The sequence below is a fragment of the Grammomys surdaster genome, unplaced genomic scaffold (assembly GCF_004785775.1).
Source record: "Grammomys surdaster isolate TR1022 unplaced genomic scaffold, NIH_TR_1.0 371, whole genome shotgun sequence".
In the NCBI taxonomy this organism is placed as follows: Eukaryota; Metazoa; Chordata; class Mammalia; order Rodentia; family Muridae; genus Grammomys; species Grammomys surdaster.
In genome coordinates, this window is record NW_021604790.1 from 4707740 (window position 1) to 4732479 (window position 24740).

At 38.6% G+C, this 24740-nt stretch overlaps 1 protein-coding gene across 1 annotated transcript in view; it reads left to right on the plus strand.

The window, feature by feature from the left end:
* Efcab13 (EF-hand calcium binding domain 13) overlaps nt 1-24740 on the plus strand; it is a 61589-nt gene that overhangs the window by 24701 nt on the left and 12148 nt on the right. Inside the window, exons 9-19 of the mRNA XM_028780561.1 lie at nt 45-344; nt 2562-2699; nt 4443-4514; nt 7778-7921; nt 9172-9246; nt 12104-12247; nt 14468-14536; nt 16648-16791; nt 17423-17494; nt 21662-21712; nt 24461-24604. Of these exons, the coding sequence (XP_028636394.1) occupies nt 45-344; nt 2562-2699; nt 4443-4514; nt 7778-7921; nt 9172-9246; nt 12104-12247; nt 14468-14536; nt 16648-16791; nt 17423-17494; nt 21662-21712; nt 24461-24604 (1353 nt within the window). The remainder of the gene's footprint in view (nt 1-44; nt 345-2561; nt 2700-4442; nt 4515-7777; nt 7922-9171; nt 9247-12103; nt 12248-14467; nt 14537-16647; nt 16792-17422; nt 17495-21661; nt 21713-24460; nt 24605-24740) is intronic.

Genomic DNA, 24740 nt, shown 5'->3' on the forward strand with positions numbered 1-24740 from the left:
AGATCGTATTAAGTTACTAGATAAAAGAGATTCTTCTATCTCAGATCATATTAAGATACTGGATAAAAGAGATTCTTCTATCTCAGATCGTATTAAGTTACTGGATAAAAGAGATTCTTCTATCTCAGATCGTATTAAGTTACTGGATAAAAGAGAGTCTTCTGTCATCTCAGATCGTAATAAATTACTGGATAAAAGTGATACTTCTATTATCTCAGATCGTAATAAGCTACTGCATATAAGCGATACTTCTATCATCTCAGATCGTCAGAAGCTGGCCCTGAAGAGGCTGTCCAGCACTCTACAGCATGTTGCTAAGAAAGAATCTACAGTCAGTGCCTTGGGTCAGTACCACATGCCTAAGTTAGGAATTAGGTTCCCGAGTGCAGAAACACGTGGCATGAGCTGTTCACTCAATACTTGAGCATTTTCCCTGAATTGTTCAGCTGTCAGCCTGTGTAACCACTACCTTGATATGCAGACCAGTACATGTGATTTTGTGATTTTGATGATAATTCCTGGGAAAGGTGGAGACAGATGGATCTTTAGAGCTTGCTGGCTAGACAGCTTAGCCTAAATAAAGATCTCTATGCCAGTTAAATACCCTGTTTCAAAAACCATGGCCTACAGCATGTGAGGAACAAGCTCCAAGGTTGACCTTTAATCTCCACATTCACAGGCACACAGGTCCATATACAATACCTCACCTCATGCACACTTACACACACACACACACACACACACACACACACACACACACACACACAGAGAGAGAGAGAGAGAGAGAGAGAGAGAGAGAGAGAGAGAGAGAGAGAGAGAAAAGAAAAATAGGTACATTTTTCTTTGGTAAGCTTTTTTTGTAATTTATTAGAATATGTAAGAAATTGGTGAAATTTTTGTTTAGAGTCCTACAATTCAAATATGTGAAGATATTCCTGGTTCGGCAGGTATTATTTTTTATGGATGAAAAAAAAATATATATATATATAAAAGAATGATTAATATTATACTTCTTAGGTATCTTACACCTAAGGCTCTCATCAGGGATAATTAATTATTTCCTTTTCTTATTCTACTTTCATCATAGAAGTACCTTGAATGGAACTTAATTATGCACTTGCTATAGTCTGTTAAAGTTACTTCGTCATGTCTTTTCTCTTAAAAAAAGACTTTAAAAACACACAGCATTTAATGCAGGAGTTAAAATAAGGATCACTGAAAAAGAAATGATACATACACTAACATGTAACTCAATCACTTAGTTGAAAAAAGAATTATGATCCTTAAGGAAGACTAGGGTTATTTATTGTGATCCCTCTACTACTCTCTGCAGCTGTTTCTGTGTGTTCAGTAAGAATTAAAGTCCCAGGTTTACAGAGTAACAGAGTAGCAAACATTTAGTCAGTGGATAGAAGAGGCCTTCACAAGCCAATGTCTGTCTACTTGGCTTTATTAAATCAAATGATGTCACCTACCACTTCCATATGATGTTCTGTATGTAAGAAGGAATGAAATCATTCATTTGGTATAAATAACTTTCTTAAAAATATCGATGGTATCGGGAACTCTATGACATGTGACTGCCTCCATGATTAAATTTAAAAAAACTAACCGTTTATTTAAAACTGACATTACATTCACAACAGTTATAAATATAGTATAACTATTCCCAAATATTCTTCACCTGTTTTCCCTATGTGTTAATATCTTATATATTTATGGCACAATGATCTAAATAATGAAATTAGCCTTGATATAACAATTCTTATTGGCTTTTGACCTTATTCAAATACTATCAATTGTCTCAGGAACATCCTTTTTCTGATCACAAACTGATCCAGGATTACACATTGCATTTAGTGGCCAAATCACCTTTGTTTCTCATTCTAGAATGCCTTGTCAGTCTTTCATGACCTTGACACTAGAAGAGTAGTGACAATACAATAATTTATATTTTATTTATGCATAAATTCAGGTTATATATTTCCTACCTGAATGTCATAGAAGTGATATCGTCCATGCATACATGCCCATAGGAGTTTATTATGTGGAAGTATGCACTCAGCATAGCAGGGCCAGTTTATGGAAGGGGAAAGAACTCTTAAAAATGTGAGTGGAGTTCTGGAATTTAAACAAAATACATTGATGCTTTGATGTCTTGGACACCTAAACTATGTTTGAAGCAAGCAGCCTGGGCTATTGGAACAGGTTGCTTCTCCACATAGGAATTTGTAAAATTTTAACAGTCTTATGTGTGATCTAAAAGAAAAAAATATAAGATAACAGAAAAAGCAAACCCTTCTGCAAGGTGATCAGTAGATGAAACTTATCAAATTATTCAAGATTTTAGGTACCAGCTGTGCATGATGTTCATACTTGTAACTTAAGAGGTTGAGGTAGGTGTGTCAGTTCAAGGCCAGCCTGGCTATGTAGAGGGTGTTAGTCAGTCTAAGATGCACATGAGATTTTATCTAAAATGTATAAAATAAAAACAACAAAACAGTTTTGGCAATCATTATTGCTTTAGAAACATATAACCATCCTACATTCTTTGCATTTAGAAAATGTCTATGAAGCTCTCACTAAACTCCTAGAAGATTACATTTCTCCAGAGGCACTTCAGTCTGCTTTACCCTCGGTAGGAATTGCTTTATCAGATGAAGACTTCCAGAAGATTGTGCCAGAGCTCACTCAAACTGGTGAGAACTTGCTACCTTGAAACTTTTGAGAAAGTTAAATATTTTCAGGGAAGTAAGAATCTGGGGTGAGGGTGGGCTATGGGGGAATTTATCTTACTTGAGGAGTGGGAAAGAATGGACCAGTCCAAAGATTAAGAAAAAACAAATACTGGACTTGAGAAGATGGCTCAGCAGATAAAGCTCTCACTGATCAACTTCGAGGACCAGAGTTAGATCCCTCTAGCCCCATAAAAGCTGAGCAGGCATGGTACTGTGTGATCACACACCCACACTGGTGCATCACACACATGTTTGTGACTATCCATGTACATCACCACACCACCTACACACTACACACACTCAGGACAAAAAAGAAGCATAAAAGGGGAGAATGTTAAGACGAAAATCCTTGTGAAATCTGAGTTGCTGGCCTTACTTCTGATAACTCCTTGCTGTTGTCCTGCTTGTGTCTTCTAGAGTGGGTGTAGGTGGCAAGCCTGCTGGAGAGGTCAGGGAGTAAAACAAGGACTATAAAAATCTCTACTCAAGTAGCTTGAACTTAAGAAGTAACTGAAGATTCTGTGCATAGGAGGGACTTGCAGGTAGTGACTAAGGCAGTAGTTAGACCCATTAGGTTTTTCTTCTTTTGTATTAGAAAGTTCCTGGGGTGGAGGATGGGGAAAGGAGATAACATCCGAAATGTAAATAAGTAGAATATCCAATAAAAGTTAGATTTTTTTTTAAAAAAGAAAGTTGTCTTTATCAGTCACTAAGGATTATCCACTGTGGAAGCTCATCTAGGGAGAGAAAAGAAGGAACTTTTTCTTTGAAAAAAGTGACTTGTGAATAAAGTAACATTAAAAGTGAATTTTCAGGGTCTGGGCGTGGTTTCTCAGCTAATGCAAGTCAGAAGAAAATTTAATTTCAAAATATCTAAGGAGTGGATGCTAGTAAAGCTGTTGAGCCATCTCTGCTGCTTATCAGGGTTGAGTGATTGCTGTTGGAGGGATTCTATCTAAAACGTTCTAGTGACCTGGACCTCTGAATCCCAGGAGTGTTGTGTAATACATGATCGAGGATGCTTCCCGCTCTCACAATGTCTTAATGGATGCTGTGTTGACTCACCTTTCACCTTGACTTGAAATTGATTCCCCAACTGCCTTGGTCCACTGATGTGGATTATTTTTCCCCTGTATCTGTCAAATCTTAGCATCCAACTCATACCTTCGCATGTAGCTATTAAAAAAATAAAGACTGTGTTTTACTTTTTTTTGTGTCCTTGGTGACTAATATAGTTTATGGTACTAATATCTCCCCAGTGGTTGTTAAAATGACATATATACATATATAATTATTATATATTGGCCTTATTAAACTATGTATTTATACATATATCTGTATACACCTATTATATATGCATACATTATGCATATATATATATATATGCATGCAACAACAATTAGTAAACAAAAGAGACCATGAACTTGAAGGAGAGCAGGGAGGAGTACACGAGAAGATTTGGAGGGACTAAAGGGAAGGGAGAAATGTTGTAATTAAACTATGATCTCAAAAATATCAAAAGGGGAAAAATAATATAAAATGACCTACTTCAGAAAAACTTATTTTAGGAGGAGTATAGGAAGGCAAAATAGGATTGGGAAATTAAGAATCAAGTAAGTTTTTCTCTTAATTAAATAAAAATGAAAACGTATTTTCAATGTAAAGTATACCAGATCGTGTAACTGAAAATTCTTTATTTTACAGACACTGGAATGGTGAATTTAGATGACTTTCTTATGGCGGTCTCCAAGGAGCACAATTTCCTTGACTATGATGGTAGGTAGACAATTTTGTTTAAACTGAGTTGGAGGAAAAGCAAATAGGTTGAAAAGAAAAAGATCAAATAGAACGTAGAGAAGTTGCTTATGTGGGCGTGGTGGAGCATGCCTCTGTAGTTCCCACACTTGGAAGGCTGAGGCAGGAGAATGGAGGATTCCAGGCTGAGCTACAAAGCTTGTCTCCAAACAAACAAAACAGAGCACAGATGAAACAAAGCTAAGATGAAATGAAACAAAAAGCTGGACTTGATTTGGGATAGACACTCGCTGCTTCTGGGATAGACACTTACTGCTGCTGGGATTCTTAGGCAGCTCAACGCCAGCGTGTAAGAACTTGCTATCTCAGGATGTCAGAGCTAACTTACTCATCTCCTTAAGCTGGTATCTGGATTTTATAGACCCAGAAAGTGCTACACAGAGATCCAGTAATCCAAGCGACAGCAAGGAGAACCAATGGGTAATTGGCCTCATTGGTTTGGAATTGATTTTCAAGTATTTGTGAGGAACTTGTCTGAATGAAATACTGATGTAATTTGCTTTTGTTTCAGGACATTTTGTGATGCTCTTTTTAGGCTATAATTTACTTACATAATAGTGGCCCACTCATTGATCTTTAAGTAAATTTAGAGAATTGTGCAATCGTCACCACAATCCAGTGCTACTTTTGTTTTGTGGTTGTTTGCTTGACCTTATCCTATGTACACAAGTGGTTTTTTTTTTTTTAAAAAGTAAATTATGAAATAAAGTACTTTCTCTGACTCTTATATTGGAGAGAACCTGTTTAATTTTTCCCAGTGTACCTGTGTGAGATTCTTTCTATCTCATTTATTCTTCAAAGGATTTATGATCTTGTTCTATTTAAAAATTTAAATTTTATTAGCTCTTTCAGCGTTTCATACAATGTGTTTTGATTATTCTCATCTCTCACCAACTCTTCTCAGATCCAGCCCACTTCACTACCCACCGACTTTTGTGTCCTTAAAAAAAAATACCCTTCAAGACCAATTTGTGTTGGCCAAATATTCTTGGATGTGTGGTATTCTACTGGAGCACAATCACCTCATTAGGAACTGTACTCTTAGAGAACACAGTGTCACCTTCTCCCAGAAGCTCGCATTTTGTCAATAGCTGCATGGCTAGAGGTGGGATTGTGTGTCCAGCTTCTGTCTCTATGCTGGGGTTTGGTCTGGCTTGGGCTTGCACAGCTTTTATGTGTGCTGCTGCAGCTGCCATGAGTTCATATCTGCAGCTGCCCAGTTGCGTCCAGAAGGTACTGTTTTCTGTAGTCAGCCACTGTTTCTGGCTCTTAAACTCTTTCCTTGCCTTCTTTCACAGTGATCCCTGAGCCTAGGGAGGAGGGCATATGGTATACACGTTCTATTTAGAGCTCAACGTTCTCTGCATCTTGACCAGCTGTTCTCTGTGCTGATTGCCATCTAGTATATCAGCCTCTTGAAAAATTATTCATGCATATGTATATACACACACATACACAGTATTATTTGCTTGATTTTCGAATTATCTTTCCCTCAGTTTTGTTAGATTCTTGAGAATTTAATACATTGTATTTGGATCACATTTGCCCCTCCTCTTATTCCTCCCAGATTTACCTGCTCTCCTACTCACCCAACTTTGTGTCTACTTCTAAAAAATACTCACCAAATATAGTTGATACTGCCACATATTCTTGGATATGTGGTCTTCCACAGGAGTGTACTCAGTCAACTTTTCTTTTCTTTCTTTTTTCCTTCCTTCCTTCCTTCCTTCCTTCCTTCCTTCCTTCCTTCCTTCCTTCCTTTCTTTTTCCCCCCAACAAGATCTCTCTGTGTAGCCCTGACTTCCTGGAACTTACTATATAGACCAGGCTGGCCTCGAACTCAAAGATATGCCTGCTTCTGCCTCCCAAGTGCTGGGACTGAAGACACATGCACCACCATGCCCAGCTGCTAAGCCCACTCTTAAAGAAAATGGACACTCCCTTTCTCAGCGTCTATCAGTTGCCAGTAGTTTCTTAGTCAAGAGAGGTGCAGAGAATGAGAGTCTGGAATGCTCAGCACAAAGTGGAGCATCCTTATCATCTCCCCTCTTCCCACAGCTCAGAGACAGGGGATAGAAAGAAATCAAGAGCCAGAGGTGGTTTATGCCCACAGGCGTGTGTTTTCTGGACACAGCAGAGAGACAGCACATATGGACTCAGAGCACTGGAGACAGCAGACGCAAGGCCCGTTGCAAGCTCAAGCTAGATGAAATCCAAGCATGGAGAGGGGAGGCAGGCACAAAAACCTATATATTTTGGAATAATTTCTTTTAAGAATGCTTTCAAAGCCTGGCATAGTTGTGCACACTTTTAATCCCAGCGCTTGGGAAGCACAGGCATGCAGACCTCTGTGAATTCAAGGCCAGCTTGGTCTACACAGTGAGATCAAGAACAGCCAGAACTGCATAATGTGACCATGTCTCAAAGAAGAAAAGAAGAAAGAAAGAAAAAAAGGAATGCTTTCACGGAAGCACAAATTTAGCAATCTAAATATAATGAAGGAATCACTGACCAAAATAATAAAGTATTGATTCCAAGAGGTGTAGAATAATTATTTCTAAGTAATCATATTTATTATTACAGAAGATTAAAATAATGAATTTGCCATGGACCAAACTACACACTCCTATAAGCACTATCTCAATTATCAGTAAGGACTGAAGATTTTCTGCTTGTGTTTTTTCTAATATGAAATAAACCATTATGGAATTTAAACTTGTTCAATTAAGTGGGATTTTTGCTTCTAAAAGCTTTCAGTAGTGATGTTGTCAATATGATAAAGTTGGCACTTCTTTGTATAAATGACATAGCAAAGTAGAATATTTTTGACTGCCTCTAATACTTACAGATTTTTAGCACTGAAAAGTTTGAGGCTGGAGATATAGCTCAGTCCGTAGAGTGTTTGCCTAGCATGTACATGTCTCTGGGTTCAATCCCCAGCACTACAAAAAGCATGCATGGTGGTTGAACATCAGAAGTTGAAGGTTATCCTATCCTTGGGTACAAAAGAAGTTTGAGGCCAGCCTGGACTACATGAGACCCTCAAACAACAAAAGTTGAACAAACATAAATCTCTTAAAGCTTTACGATTATGCAGTCAGCATCCAACACATCTAAAGTGATTTATATTTTTGTTTAATGTTGGGCCTAACATTCATCTTAATACTTGTGCTTTTGTTTAATGTCTGCTTAATTCTAAAATGAACAACTTGGTTTATTTTCAGCATTGAACAATGTCATTGAAGGCATTAGTAAAATTCAGGATGAATATGTTGATTACGAGGATCTGGACACGTGTCTTCAAAATTTTGGAGTTTACCTTCCTAAGTCAGAACGACAGAAGATCAAAGAATTACTTCAAGTTGACGGTAGGTAAATGATAATATGGAAACTATTCTCACAATCATGACTTTACCCCTTTTGTTAGAAAAAGTATCGAGTCAATCAGGAATGTTCATAAGTATAGTTCAGTGCTCAAAATTCTATCACCTAGAAATAGCCAGTGTTCCTAGTCTTTTCAGATACTTTCCTGAGATAAAACTGCAGTGAAAAAAAAAGCAAAGTTTTGGGCTTGCTGTCTGACAAGGCAGAAGTCAAAACACAAGACGCTGAAAGGGCAAAGGTGTCTCCCTTGTATCAAAGCCCTTGGCTCACAGTACAGGCTTCCCATTTGGAGGTACCAGTGCCCAAGTAACTGAGCAAGGAGATTCCTTAAGGAAGAGACGGAGCTGGGATTCTCAAGCAAGTGGGGTTCTACATGGAAGATTGACCGGGTTAATAATTACTGATTTCAAGGATACTTCATGAGCATTATTACAAAATTCTAAGTTATATATGTATTTAAAACCTTCATAATAAAAAAAGAAGTAGGAGAATATAATTTGTGTAAAACTTGTCTAGAGGAAATATGATATTTTTCCAATCTCCATTAAAAATCTTTTGTTAAATATTCATTAACAATCCATTTAAAATATCCATTACAAAAAGTATATTAAGGGTGATCTGGATGGGAACATGTCTTATGTTAATATGTTCCAAGACTGAAAGCAGTCAGTTCTTCTATCCAGTGCTATTTAGCTTCTGGGATGAGCTGAGATCTGGGAATGTTAAGGGTACAATGGCCATTAGACTAAGACTGTTATTTCTGTAATTTGTTTGTCTAAAGAAATGCTAACAAAATTCAGGATTTTATGAGCCAATTCTGATATGTTTATGAATGACCAAAATCCAAGAATAGTTAAAACACCCCAGACGACGTGTGTAGAGCAATGCATGTGTAGGCTTACTTTTCTCAAAAAGTAGTATATTTATAATAGTGTATGTGAAAGTGGTAGAGGAAATGAGAAACTTATAGCGGTCAAGATAAAGAACTTCCTGACATGTCCTCATGTCATGGATATAGTGAGATTTCAGGTAACATATATTTAAAGTTAAAATACTGTGTACTACTTTGAACAACTTCCTTCTGTGTTTGATTTTTGATTCTAAACTGATTTCTAAACATATTTTAGTGCTTAGTATTATATGGTATATATAATTTTGTCTTTACGTAATTCGGTATTTGTCATAATAACTTAATCCTTGACAATATTAAAGGAAATGTTTTTCTTTCTTTTAGGGACAAAACAAGTGAATATTAAAGAGTTTATTGATACCATGCTGAAAAACACACACCCCTTCTCTGATGATTTACGTATGTATGAATGTTACTGACACCTTGTGCCTTTTGTGGACCAAATAGTCTGAAAGATTTTAGAGGATAACAGACTTTTATAAGATACTGGAAGAGCTAGTCGTCTTGAGCCATCATCAGGCAATGAATGCCTAACTTTGTGCTGCCAACTTCAGCTGAAATCTTTTCAATACTGAGCCCTAATTCTAGGTTAACTTCTACATACAAGCGAACTGAGAGCTATCATAGTCTTACTTTGACCCCCATACTTACTGTAGACAGAACCACCCAAGTGGGGAAGATTCAAAATGTCTTGTCACTGTGAGAAAGTGATGCTATTAAAACTCGGAACACTAATATACTGAGCTTATGGTTTCAGCTGTTTACAAGTATTGTTTTCAATCTTCCAACCTACTGAATGACATCCAAGAATCCTAACATGTATGCTAAACTGTCAGTAAACTAATATCAACTAGTATTTGGCACTGTGAAGCTCAACACAGAGAACAATAACCATTATAACCACCCATTTAACAATATTTGATTCTGTCTACGTTTGCATCTGGGGTGAAGGTTGAGTGTGTGCACATGAGGGTGGTTTCCTGTGGAGGCCAGAAGCAGGTTTTGGATCCCTTGGAGCTATAGTCACAAGGAGTTGTGAGCTGCTGACAAGAGTGTTGGAAACTGAACGCAGGTCCTCTCAAAGAGCAGTACATGCTCTTATCTGATAAGCCATCTCTCCAGTCCCATAAACACCTGCTCTTAATGGAGTGACAGTACCTTAAACACTGTGGCCAAACTAGAGTTATGTTACTTGATGCTTACACGTTGAATGGTAGTGGATTTTAATTAAGCGTTCTATTTACTTTATAAATAGAGTTTTCTTTATATTATGTTGCAGAGTGGGGAAAGATGAAGAAATTATTTGTATTATCTAGTTACTTTCTTTTTTCTTAGGAGTTTTACCATCATGGAAGTTAAATTTTTCTTGGCACAATCATGTGGTATATTCTTCATTCACATGTTTAGTTATATTTTCTTTGTAATTATATTTTTAGGTTACTTCTTTTCCCTTTTCACCAGATTGTTCAGGGCCTATCTTCTTAGTGGTTCTACAGTCCTTAGATTGTGACTTCAATCCATTTACCCCCATTCTCTGGATCGGTCTCCACTCAATTTTACTTTTCTTATCTGACTTAAATTGTCTGATATATGTTTACACAATATCCTAAACTCTCTAGCCTTTCTGTAGCTCACTGGAGCTGTTGAAGTAAAACTCCTGGCTTTTCTGAGTCCGATTACAACCAGCTTACTCCTCACTCTCTGAAACAGCAGTTTAAAATCTATGTTCTCTCCAGCATCCAGTCCTATCCCAGCTTCTACCTCTCTCAGGGTTAGCTACTGGCTCTGCCTTCGCATAGACACTAGATTATTCCAGCTTTGATCTTGTTAAAGTATTTCCCAGTGTCTCCTAAATGTTTCTAGTTTTCTTTTCATATATAAATACTAGAAATTGTTTTATGTAATAAGTGAAGCCAGGATTCAACTGATCATTTTCTCATAAGGACGGTGGATGACACCACTCTGGTGGTAAATGTCTGATCCTAACAGATGGTAATCTTGGGCTTCAGATGATTAGTAAAAAAACTTCCCTAGTCTAGTTTTTAGGTAGAGTTCAATCTTTTCATTTAAAATCCTGGAAAAAAAGTATTAAAGGACTGGGCATGGTGACACATACCTTTAATTCCAGCATTTGGGAGGTAGAGGCAAGTGGATATCTGTAAATTTAAGGCCAGCCTGCTCTACATGGTATCAAGACATCCAGGGCTATATAATGAGACCTTGTCACAAACAAACAAACAAATAACAACCCAAAGTAATAAAGGTTCTTTTAGTCCTAATTTTCAGTTATTTGTAAACATTTCAGTTATGACTAAGACTTTAGTGTATGACATCATAGCAATTATAATTACTGCATTATTGTTACTCATACATAGAGTTTATTTATAGCATACCATTACCCCATGGATTCCCATATTAACAGTATGTTTTCAGAAGAGAAAACCAAGGCACAGGGCTTTCCCTATGTGAGGCCTGCTTACTGCCACACATTCGACACACACTAGCACTGTGATCAGACAAAGCTGGTGCTTTCATGTTCCACATCACACCATCCCACGAGCACACACACAGTTCACATGTCTTTCTCATTCTTGTCCTTTGGTGCTCCCCAGCATCCTCCAGCTCAGCACCCAGTTGTGTAGACCCAGTGGTAACTGTTGTTCTTAACCCATTCCCTCTCTTTGGCCACAGTGCCAGGCCCCTCCTCTCCGCATCTATCTAACTAATCACATTGTTTTGTTTGTTGAGATGAAGTCTTAACAAAGTTTCCATAGCTGGTCTTAAAACTCTCCAGCATGGGTTCAGGTGATTTTCCTGTCTTAGCTTCCTGGATGCTGGTGCTTACCCATATACATATAATTAAAAATGAAATCATTAACAGTTTTGAAATGTTTGGGAATTCAGGCCTCTATAAATCTAACATTCAAAGAAAATTACCCTGGTGTTAGGGACTATACTAAGACCCTTGAGTATGCTGGGAAGCAGCTCTGCTGATCTACATTCTCAGAATTTTTTGTGTGTGATTACCTAGGAGTGAGGACATTGTATGGTTTTTGAAATAGTTCGGAAACTTCTAAGTTATATTACAAATATTCTATTGTTTTGATATTTGAAATTGAGTATTGATTTGTGCTATATTTGATATTTATCTTAATCCCCAAACTAAAATGGTCAACTATTTCAAGTAAGAGTTAGTTGTAGTATTAATACCTTGGGTAAATATATTGTAAAACTTGTGTTTTTGTCCATGGTTTAGTCTTGCCCACTGCTATTGAGACCCTGCAAAATCTCGGCAGCGACCAGATGGATATTTCTCAGCTGTGGAACACACTGTCCAGTTTGGATAGTAATTTAGAAGAGGAAGAATTCTTAGAAGCAGTGAAATTAGCAGCAATTGATGGTGGGTATTCCAAATATTAAATTAAGAGGTATCCAAGGACAAAAATTTAGTGTCCGTCTTTAGTGACAATCAGGCAAACAAATGTGATATGGGATCTCACTGTGAGCTCAGCATGTGTTTTTCTCATGCCTAGAGTATTCTTTTTGGTACACCTGTGAGATACCTATATATTTTCTTGGGAGGAAATATCTATTCAAGAACTATGTCTATATAAAATATGTTTTCTTGTTAATAACTATTTTGAGTTCATTGTACATTTCAGATATATTTTATATATCTCTAATCCAATGTATGACTTGAAATTTTTCTCTCAATTCATGGGTGAGTGGTTGCTAGCTCTCTGCTCTTACATGTGGTGTGTGTGTGTGTGTGTGTGTGTGTGTGTGTGTGTCTGTCTGTCTGTCTGTGTGCCTGTCTGTCTCTGGTTAATGTCACTCTGACAATCCTTTTTATTTTGATGCAGGCCTATTTGTCTACTTTTTTCTTGGGTTAGCTGTGCTTTGGATTACATCCAAGAACATGCTGCCTAGACTAGATGCCCTGGAGCATTCCCTCTGGTTTTTTTTCCAGTAGACTCATGTGGGGGTCTCTGGAATCTTCATGGCCAGCAGAGTGACAATCAGCAGCAAGCAAGTAGGCAGTTCAGCCCAACATGGCTCAGTAGTCAATGCTGGTTCAAACTTCTGGTGTCTGACCCAGAGCAGTTTATTTTAGGCATATCTAAGCACAGCACAATTTGGTGAAAACTAATTTGGTAATAATTAATACCGTGTGCACAACAAAGCAGACATAAATCCCCTTAAGGATTAAAGTAAGCTAAATAAAGATCAGACAGGACTACATCGATACTTGGTAAAGTCCATAAAGATAGGCTCTGTAGACTGACTAAGGAAAACATGCTTACCATAGGGTCTGTGGAAGAGTTCAGTGCCACCAAAGTGTCACCAGGCTAGGAAGCACATCTGCTCCAGCCTTCTGGTTGGATAGCAGGTATTGCAGTCCTTCCCCTGAAGAAACAAGCTCGTGTGCTTAGCATCCCGGGCTCCCCTAGTGCCTCTCTGTGAGGACAAGGACCTACATGCCTCCTACAGATTCAGATCTCAACCAGGTGGTGCGTCTAACAGTTAAAATGATAAGATATGGATTGAGGAACTGTAAAAGGTGCTCACATTATTGGGCTGTTCCATACGGAACATCAGTCTCTATATTTTATTTCAAGACCTTCAAATTGTGTGGTGTTTTACCAGTGAGAACAGGCCAGGAGATGGGGAAATTTGAGATCTATTTGAGGCAGGGTATGTCATGGCTCGTGCATGTCATCCCAGCATATTTGGATGGTTGAAGAAGGAAGATTTAGAAGGCCAGCCAAGGTTATATAGCGAGTTCAAACTAGCATATGTTACCTAGCAAGACCCTGTCTAAAAAAAAAAGATTATCTGTTCACATTTTGTGGTAACATTTTATTATTATGTTAGGATGGCTGACAGACTTAGAGACAGTCTTTGTGGTTAGTCTAGGTAGGATTCTGGATATGTCTATGAGAAACAGGGAACTGTACTGCAGTATTGGGATGTAATCCTATTATATAGTTCCTGGTAATCAAGTGCTATTTTAGACAACATGTGCTGGATAAGAGGCAAGACAACGTGTTTGTAGCTATCTATTGAAACCTGTAAAGCAGGGTATCGATGGTGTGGGGATGTGCAGTGCTCGATGCCATGCTTCGTTCTGGCTTGTGGTCATCATCTATAAAATTCTAAATCTCTAACTAAGTTTCTATGATGGTGGGTAGGAAGCAAAGTTCTTCTTCATATTTGTCTCTTGACTTGTAATCTGATAGTTACATTCTCTTGCTTAAATATGAAGGGGTATCGGTATTTGTTAGACTTTATAGTCAAAGAACCTTTCAGTATGTCTGCCACAGAATTTTCTTCTTCAGGCAAAGCCTAAACTAAGACTGAGATCTATCTCCTCTTTTCATTTAGGACTCCAGCTACATTTTATAAGACTGTGGACTGTATGGTTTCTCTTAATTGATGGAAACTGAGAACTCAGTTTAAATTCTGTAACCTTTTTACTCACTCTGTAAATCAACCTGTTATTAAAAAAACATGATTCTTGAATGTATGCCAGATGGTTGCAGTTTTATAGATTGCTTCATTGGCTCCGACTTTTGTTTAGTGAAGGTAATCTAATAAACTATTTTTTTCCTCACAAAAGGTGACAAAGTACAATTGGAAGACTTTTCAAAAGTAGTAAAGGATATGCGTGACTCTTTCAGGTTAAAAGGTAAATGTGGGTTTGGGGTGGGGTGGGGAGGTGACTCTGAAGGTAAAATGTTGCTGTGTAAGCCTGAGAATCTAAGTTTGGATCCTTAGAACCACATAAATGCCAGGTGGGTATGGCGTGCCTGTGATTCTAATTCTTAGAAGGCAGGGACCTGGGACAGAGTAAACGGTTAGCTACACTAGTCGTATTGATGAACTCTGATCTCAGTGGGGAGATCTTGCCTCAATGAATCCAGTGAAGAAGTGATTGAGGAAGACTCCCAATGTCAGTCTCAACATGCATGTGCACATGTACACCTGCACACCATACAAGCATATCTCCACACATGTAAGCATACATGCAAAGAAGGAGGAAGAAGAGGAGGTGGAGAGAAGACAAAAAAGAAAAAAAGAAAGAAAGAAAAGGAAGGAGAAAGAAGAGGAGGGTGGGGGAGGTGGGGAAGGGAAAGGAAGAATGAAAGGAAGGAAGGAAGAAAAAGAAAGAAGGAAGGAAGGAGGGAGGAAGAAGAGGAAGAGGGGGAAGAGGGGGAGCAGGAGCTATGGATGTGGCTTAGTAGACCCCCTGTCTAATAATGTGCACTGAGGTCTTGGGTTCAATCCCCTAGTCATTATTAAGGAAGAGAAATGAAGGTAAGTAAGTAGATTATTTGAGCCTGTTTAAACTGATTTTTTGGATCATTTTCTTAGATTTCTAGTTAACATATCTGCACTTTTCTGATGGAAGGCAATCAAAGCTTAGCTTGATCAGAAGCTGGCAGCTTCTATCAGGAAAAAGTCTATTGAAAGATCTTTTAAATTCCATCTTCACTTCATGGACTCTGTGGAAAATCTTCGAATTACTTTTATAAAATTTATGTTTTATGCTTGTACATCATGTATATGTCTGTCACTCTTGGCAGTCTGAAAAGGGTGTTGGATCCTGTGGAAGTAGAGTTATAGACGGTTGTGAACCACTATGGGGTGCTGGGAACTGAACTTCAGTCCTTTATAAGAGCAGCCAGTGCTTTTCACTGATGAGCCAGCTCTCCTGCCTCTCTGTTAGTGATTTTTAAACTTTTCTAGGTATTAATTTTCTCTATGTCATTTTAAGCCCCAGACTTAGAACTATTCTATGGATTACTTTGTTTTATAGAATCTCTCATGGATCTACTGCTTCCTTTATTAGACACTCCTCATCTTTCTGTCATTTGTTTTTCTTCTATGCTATCTAACCTATCTTTCATTTCATCTTCAGAATGAAGACACTAATAACATCATATTCATAGAGCATTTAGGATCAAATGCATTAACCCTTGTGCAGCTTTTAACATGGTATTGGGAGCATGTTGTGATTGAGTAAATAGTCATAATTTTATATATAATTTTGAAATTAGAAGGCAGTGCTCAGAAAGACTGTTGTTCAGGACTGATAACACTTTATAAGATGGGGAAAAGGGTAAACTAAGTCATGGAAAGCTGCTGTTAGTTAGCCGGGTACCTGAATCTGAGAGACGGCTATGGTGATTAGGAAGATAGCATTGCCACCCAGTACAGAATAAGGCTGGAACTTGTAGGAAGAGTTATAAAGGGCAAGAAAGAGTCAGTACAGCAGTACCAAAGCTGCTGTCTTTGGGAAAGCCTATTTGGAAGTTTGGTGGCATATGGGAACATGGCTTCCCGAATGTTTCCGCCATTACCAGCTTACTATATATCTATTATATGCTATAAATATTACTTTCTTACTATTTATGGGAGAGCATAGAGGTGCTCAGAAAAAGTGTAAGTTTCTATGCTTTTCTTCAGTATCCACATACAAAGCTTTAAAAATTATTATCATGATGATGATGACGATGGTGTGTATGATGAAGGTGTATTGACACATACATACTACAATGTGTGTGTGGAGGTCAGAGGACAACTTTCAGGCATTGGTTCTCTCCTTTCACTGGGGGTCCAGGGATTTAACTGTGGTTTTCTTCAGGCTTATGTAGCAAATGCCATCACCTACTTAGCTGTCTTTGAAACCCTGAACTCAGAACTTAATAATTAACCACAGACCACACAAACAAAAGTTTGTTTTTGAAACTAGAGAGGAGTTCAATTGTCAACTATCATTTTTATATCTATTTCTAGAGTTGCAGAAAATAGCTTTGGCTCTTGATTCGCTTGAAGATGAGAAGATACCTGGGAAGAACTTGGAAGATTTCCTAAAGAGTCTTGGGATTACATCATTTAAAGATGAAGTGGATGAAATCCTTCAGTCAGACATTGCTTCTGGTGAGCATTTGGACCGTTCTCAGGGTTTAGACAGTTTGTTGGTTTGTTTCATTATTTTGTCTTCTTCCTCTTCCTCCTCCTTCCCTCTTCTCCTCTCCTTCCTTCTCCTCCTCTTCTTTTTCTTCTTCTTTGTAGAAGGATCTATAACAAGGGTTTTCAAGTCTAGAGATGTTTGGTTATGTTTCTGAAAACATTATCTTTGAACAGGAGCTTTTCCTTAAAGATGTATTCTTTTGCTTTTAAAAGAATTCTTCCAAGAAACAAGCCTGAATTTTGTGCGGAGCAGCCTTGTTAAAATCTTTCTGCTCACAGATGCTTTGTTCTTCTCTGTGAAGAAAGGCTTTAGAGTTCAAACTGAGTAGAAATACTATGTTGCCACTTTGAGCCAAGTGAAGTTTTAGGCCTCTCTTTGTATTTTCATTCCATTTCAGGCTAAGTTGTAACTGTGTCTGCAGCTTTGTACAGGTTCTGGCAAGAAATAATGGTTGGCAACAGATTCAAATGTACTTTGTAAAAAAAAAGCGTTTTAAAATGTAATTTAAAAATGTTTAGTTTGCTATTAGTTTTTGAAGATGATCATGTCTAGGAATTCTAATTTTTCACTGCTCTCTTTCTCTCTTTTTCATTCTAGAAGACAACATGGTGACTGTTAAAGAGTGTATGGAAGCTTTGAGAGACACTTCGAAGTTTTCTAACTTCACTGGTAAGAGTTTTACGGTGACATTGTTACCAGGCTCCCCAGGATGGGTCATTTGGTCAAGCTTTGCCCTTAGCTTAGTTTCCAGGGTTTGTCGTGGTTCGTCCCCTCTAAAACTCAGACTGGAACTTAATCCAAATGTGTGCGAAGAAAGAGAACTCCCCTGAGAGTGGTGCGTAGAGGTGGGGTCTTAGGAACTGATTAAGATTTGAGAGAGTCATCCAGGGGGAGTCCTCAGGGCTGACCGGCTCCTGGTGCTTCGCACAGCTTTACTGCTTGAGCCCCATCCCCCCTAGCCCCGCCCCTGTTGTTTTCTAGATATTTCCAGCTGTGCCTTGATTCCCCCTTGATCTGATGGTTACTTGGGAGGTAATCCATAAACTTCTCAGGGTTGTGGTTGCACTGCTGCTCCATGCTTGTTCCTTCTACTTTAGTTTATTGGAGTTAAGAGAAAGAGATCTTTAGTAGAGGATTTAACAGTTCCTCAGTCCGTTAAAAGCCAAGTTTTAAAAACTTGTAGATATTGGTTTAAAAATCAAAATCAAATTACTTGCAGGAACCGGGTAAAGAGTGGAGGAAAAAAATGATCTATTAAACATAGTTACTTTTACATATGATTTAAATTTTCTCTCTCTCTCTCTCTCTCTCTCTCTCTCTCTCTCTCTCTCTCTCTCTCTCTTACAGGAGATTATCGGCTGTAGGCTTCCTAGTCCAAATGTTTCCTAAGCATGAGGCTATTAGAATGGTCTTCATGATAGGTGAAGTTAGCTGGCTGGAAAAAGGGATAGACAGGAAGGAAGGCAGAAAGGGATGATCTTGGGTTCAGAGGATGCTTGGGGGGATGAAGGGAACTTTTAAATTGAAAAAGCCATATACTTTGAGATATATATTGAAATACTCCATCAAAATCCTAGGCTTTACAAGATAGTTTAACACATAAATGAGGGTTGTAGGTGTATGCCCATTCTGAGCTACACAGTGAGACTCTGAACTAAAACTAGACAAAATAAAAATGGGAGGCGGGTTTAGCTATTGTGATCAAAGATGTAGATAGAAGATGGGTGTCATGAAGACTAGAGTGGAGAGGGATTGCTGTGCTTATGTGGCCTCGTGTGGTTAGTGAGAGCCATCCTGGGAAATGCAGATCTAAAAGAGGTTATTGATCATCTTCCTGTGCCCGAAAAACTCAGATCCACAAACTGAATGATATATCAACGTATGCTATGTGTATCTTGTTTGTGTATGCCATTGGCACATTTTCTGTATTTGTAGCATTGAAAGAGGCCATTGAGATGCTGGACTCCATCAAGGGAGGTTATTGGCCTGATAAAGAGCGGTATCTGGAGGGGCTAGAAGATCTAGAGGGTGAGTTGATTAAGCTGACAGCCAGCAGCTTGTAATTAACATTTAGTTTACATCTTTAAAATTAAGAGAACTTATCTATGGGCTTTTGGTTCTAATGGTTAATTTAAACTGCTTTTCTAATTTTCCCTAAAGATTATTGTTAATTATGTATATGTGCCTGTCTCTGTGTATGAGTATGTGGACATAAGTGCAGGTGCTGGAGGAGACCAGAGGCTTTGGATCTGCTTCTATCTGGAGCCATAGGAAACTGTGAGCTGCCCCAGGAGAATAAACCTGAGATCCTCTCTGTAAGAGCGTCTGAGCCATCTCTTCAGCCCCATTTCTAAATGCTTATTCGAGAATTTCAAGCTATTTTACCAGCTGCCAATTAATTCTTAATAATTTCTAAATAATAGCATGAACACATTGGAACACTAGTATAGATTAGATTTTGGATTACATATTGACAAAAATTAAAATTTCTAAAGGATATATTTATTTTACACATATGAATGTTTTGTATGCATGTATGTGTGTACATCATGTGCATGGCTGGTGCCTGAAGAGACCCCAAGAGGGTATTGATCTCCTGAAGTGCTGTTACAGATGGTTAAGAGACACTTGGTATCTTCTGGGAATTGAACTTGGGTTCTCTGCATCCAGTGCTTTTAACCACTGAGACATCTTCCAGACCGCAAATAGATTTTGTTATGGAATTAAATGCCTATGTGAGCCCATGAGCCCGACCGCAAACTGGATCTTAGGTTATTTCTGTATGTTGTTGTGTGGCTTCAAACTCATGCTTCCTTCTATGTAAATTTCATTGCACATTAATACATTTCTATATGTATTTTAGATGATGTTCACGTTCCAGTATTAAGGAGTACTGTGGTCATTTCCCTCTTCTCTCCTCCACTTCTCTCTCTCCCCTCCTTCTCTCCTGCTCTTTCTCACTTCTGTTTTTGTAAAAGGCCATTAGGTAAAGTATTGCTGAATAAGTATGCCTGTTTTTGTCAACAATTACGTTATTGTTTACCTGATCATCTATATGACAATTATATTTTAAAAGATATTTACTGTCTTTGAATGGAATTTTAGCAAAAAAAAAAAGTATAGTTGAAATTACCCCAAGGGATGGGCAGTGAAGTTGCTCAGTGGATAGAGAGGCCTCACTGTCACAGGCTTGTGCCTCACCCGCCACAGTTTTCTGAGGGTATGTTTGACAGTCCATAACAGTTTTATTGCTAGGACTCATGAGGAAGGACTACATCTGGAGAGGCAAGAGTTGTGGGCTAAGCATCCCTATCCTGCAGTGCATCTGGCAACATCACTGCAATCAAATAGACAGCTAGTTAACAGCTAGCACTAGTTAACAGCTAGCACTAGTTAACAGCTAGCACTAGTTAATAGTGTTGAAGTCCAGAAATCTTAGACTTATCTACAAAATTGTCCAACCCTACATTTTGGCAATATTTTTTTTTTAAAGTAAGGTTAGCTCTTCATACCCAGACAAAAAATTTAATTTCTTTGTGTTCTAACTGCCTTTTGTTTCAAGTAATACCCTGCTAATTGAGAGTTAGTCTATAATGCTTTTTTTAACAGCAGTCAGACCTAATTACACAAGTAGAGTGTGGTTGGGGAGTTGGCTCCATAGTTAGGGCACTGGATGTTCTTCTTAGGGACCCAGGTTGAATTCCCAGCACCCACATGGCAGCTTACAAATGTCCATAATTCCAGTTCTGGGAGATCTGATGTGCTCTTCTGTCCACAGATACACATGTGGTCACAGATATACACAAACATCCATCCATATAAACTAGTAAAAATTTAAAAAACAGAATGACTTCTTTTCTATCATCTATCCTCAGTTTACATATCTGTAGGAAAGTTGTGGGATAAATGAACTAACTGCAAATGGCACATAAGAAAAGCTCCAGGCTTAGCAGCTAGGTAGACAAGAGAGGAAGAGAAAAGGAGAGGGTGTCTTAGGGTTTTACTGCTGTGAACAGACACCATGATCAAGGCTACTCTTATAAGGACAACATTTTTTATTCATTTTTTTATTTTTTATTTTTAAAGATTTATTTATTTTATGAGTACACTGTTGCTCTCCTCAGACACACCAGAAGAGGACATTGGATCCCATTACAGATGGTTGTGAGCCATGATGTGGTTGCTGGGAATTGAACTCAGGACCTCTGGAAGAGCAGCCAGTGCTCTTAACCACTGAGCCATTTCTCCAGCCTCAAGGACAACATTTAATTGTGGCTGGCTTACAGGTTCAGAGGTTCAGTTCATTATCATCGAGGCAGGAACATGGCAGCATCCAGGCATGGTGTGGGAGGAGCTGAGAGTTCTAGATCTTCATCTGAAGGCTGCTAGAAGAATACTGACTTCCAGACAGCTAGGATGAGGGTCTTAAAGCCCACACCCACAGTGACACACCTACTCTACCAAGGCCACACCTACTCCAACAGGACCACACCTTCTAATAGTGCCACTCCCTGGGCTGAGCATATACAAACCATATCGGTGAGAAAGGGAGGAAGGGAAGGAGGGGGTGAGAGAGACTAATTTCAGAGTAATAAATACTTTATTGAGTAGCTGCTAGGAAAGCACAGGGAACTTTTATGTCAGGAACTGCCATGTTTAAGAAGCACAGAGGATGCTGGGAAATGAGAGCACAGACTGGGAACACGATTGTCTGAGAAGGGAGTAGCCATCCTTGTCCAATGCTATCAGGAGAAGAGCTTACATTATCCCTTGTTTCCTGTCTAAGCAGGTAAGGGCAAACGCTCTTCATTTCACTGTTTCACTGTGCATTTTCAGGTTTAAAAAAAGAAATCTTGTCTTCAAGTCTGAAATTACCAACAGTAAGCGGTGAGTATGAACTTTATTTATATAAATAAGTTTGATGTGTGTGTATGTATGTATGTATTTATATGTTTCATACAGCAAGAGATTTTTTTGGGTTGTTGTCAAATGCTGATGTCTTCCTAATGTATGTCTCCTAAATCTCGATTCTGATTGTGTGAGAAAATGTGGTATTTGTCTTTCTCTGGGTCTGTGTTTCTTTGCTTTGCATTTCCTGTTCCAACCATTTTCCTAAAAATGTCATGAGTCTATTTTTCTTCCTTGCTTCCTTGCTTCCTTCCTTCCTTCCTTCCTTCCTTCCTTCCTTCCTTCCTTCCTTCCTTCTTTTCTTCTTTCCTTTCTCCCTCCCTCCTTCCCTCCCTCCCTCCCTCCCTCCTTCCCTCCCTCCCTCCCTTTCTCTCTCTCTCTTTTTCTTCCTTCCTTCCTTCCTTCCTTCCTTCCTTCCTTCCTTCCTTCCTTTTTTTAGGTTTATTTATTTCTTTTATGTATATGAGTATACTCTCTTCAGACACACAGAAGAGGGCATTGGATCCCATTACAGATGGATGTGAGTCACCATGTGGTTGTTGGGAATTGAACTCAGGACCTCTGGAAGAGCAGTCCATGCTCTTAACCACTGGGTCATCTCTTCAGCCTGAGTCCATTTTTTTTAAGCCAAATAGAATTCCATAATATATAAACACCACATATTCCTTATCCATGGACACCGAGGTTGGCTCCATTTCTTAGCTGTTTTGAATACGGTAGCAACAAACAGAAGGAGCCAGTATCTCTGTGGTAGGGCTTAGAGGTCTTTGAGCATCCGTGTAGGAGAGGTATGGCAGGGTCACAGAGCTGTTATGTCTTCAGTTTTCTGAGAAACTTGTAGACCGTTTTCCGCAGTGTGCATGCCGTAATTCTGTAGTGTTACTGTGTACCGCTTATCTTTCAGTCTGTACTACTTTAGCTGAATTGGTTCACCTATCCGACCACACATTCCACACTTCCTCCTTACTCCTAAACATTTATCTATTTTGTTCCTTGGGATAGTCTTCTCTGACCCGTTTTACTCACCTTGTTTACTGGAGACCTTGCGTCCTTGGAGATGCCCCCTTCCCTTCCCATAGCTTAAATCAGCCTCCTTTGTCATGTGCCCTTACCAGTTCATTTCTGCTTCAGAGTACTTGTTCCAAATAAATGGTTTGCACTATTAGATTAATGTTACTGCCTCTTCTTTGCCTAGAATTGCCATTGGCCAAGGAGCAATTGTAGCTCTCAAATGCAGTGAAATCTTGGTTCTTGTCTTATTGTTAAGAATAACTGATGTTTATAAGCAAGTTAAATTTAGTACACCAGATATTGCTTTGGATCTTTCGTGACAACTCATAATTTTAAATGTTATATTGAATGAATGATGTGCTTTCTTTCTTTAGCCTCATTGTTTATCAGACTTGCATTTGTATTTGTTCTGTAGCCAGAGTACTCATCATAATTTAAATTACTTCAGTTTGCTTTTGGTTCCATGTTTTTGCATACAGTATTTACTTGGTATGGGTTTCCTGTTGGATCAGCTGACCTTCCCCCATCCCCGCAGCTTGGCTCAGATGTCACGTTCCTTTTCCTAGAGCTTTATTCCAGGCTTATCAGTCATTAATGAAGTGAGAGGGTTAATCTGAGATTGATCTTGTGTGTACTTTTTTTTATAGCACCAATTATGTGATAGATTTTTAATTTTGTTTACAGAGATGACAGAGTCTGTCTTTCTTGTTAAGGAGTTTACAGGAGATTCTTTGATGAGAGAGATTGGTTTTCAGCATTGTTTCTCAGTAGCTGTAGAATGACTGTTTGTGGAAAGGATACAGATGGTGTTTTTTCCAAGTGACTTCCATGAAGACCTGAACTACTTTGTGTAATTTCAGAGTGTGAAATGCACAGAACTTCATTTCAAGGTTAAAAGAGAAATGGTATAGATAAAAAACACTGATGCTTTAAAATATATCTTATATTTTAAATTCTGCAGATCATTAGGACTGTTAATTTGGCTATAGAGGTTGGCGACAAAAAGAACCAACTTAGTTAAGAGAGAACATTAATGACTGATAAACTTACGATACAGTTCTATGAAAGGGAGTTCAGGTCCCTGCCCTGACTCTTCTTAATAAATGATTTTAAACTATAGGGGGAAGTAAACCCTTCCCTCCCTAAGTTCTTTGCCTAGTGTTTATCACAGCAGTAGAAAGCAAACTAGAATATCGGTTTTCATCCGTTTGCCGTGAACTGAAAAAAACATTGTTTTAAATAAAGAGATCATCATTACAAATAGAAAATATTTTACTTCTGCTGGAGTTTTGGTTCAGGTAAATATTTGACACATGAGTTTGCCCAAAGTAGGCTCTGAACAAATTGATTCACATGTATTTTTTTTGACAGGTTCTTTATTCGTGTTTCTGGCTTTCCTGGGACTCTCTTTCTAGCCCAGGCTGGCCTCAAACTCATGGAGATCCACCTGCCTCTGCCTTCTTAGTGCTGACATTAATGATGTACACCACTACACCAATCCCTTTATGTTTTTTTTTTTTTTTTGGTTTTTCGAGACAGGGTTTCTCTGTGTAGCTCTGGCTGTCCTGGAACTCACTCTGTAGACCAGGCTGGCCTCGAACTCAGAAATCCGCCTGCCTCTGCCTCCCAAGTGCTGGGATTAAAGGTGTGCGCCACCACTGCCTGGCCCCCTCTATGTATTTTATAACAGAATATTGCACATATTTATTCTTTTAGAGATCATAGAAGCTGCTGACATCTTGTCAAAGGTTGAAGACGGCAAGATCGCTATATCTGACTTGGAGCGTGCCTTGAAACATTTGAATATTAATTTAACTGAAGAGGACTTTAAGGAAGCTCTTAAACATTGTGATATCAGTGGTGAGATATTAAGTTTTAAAAAAATTTCATAAGAGTGTTTTGGCTTCTGCCCCTGCCTGGTCCTCCGGGCTGGAGCAGACACAGAGTCAGTCTGCTCCTGTCCTGTGGAGAAACTGAATCCTGAGTCATCCAGGAG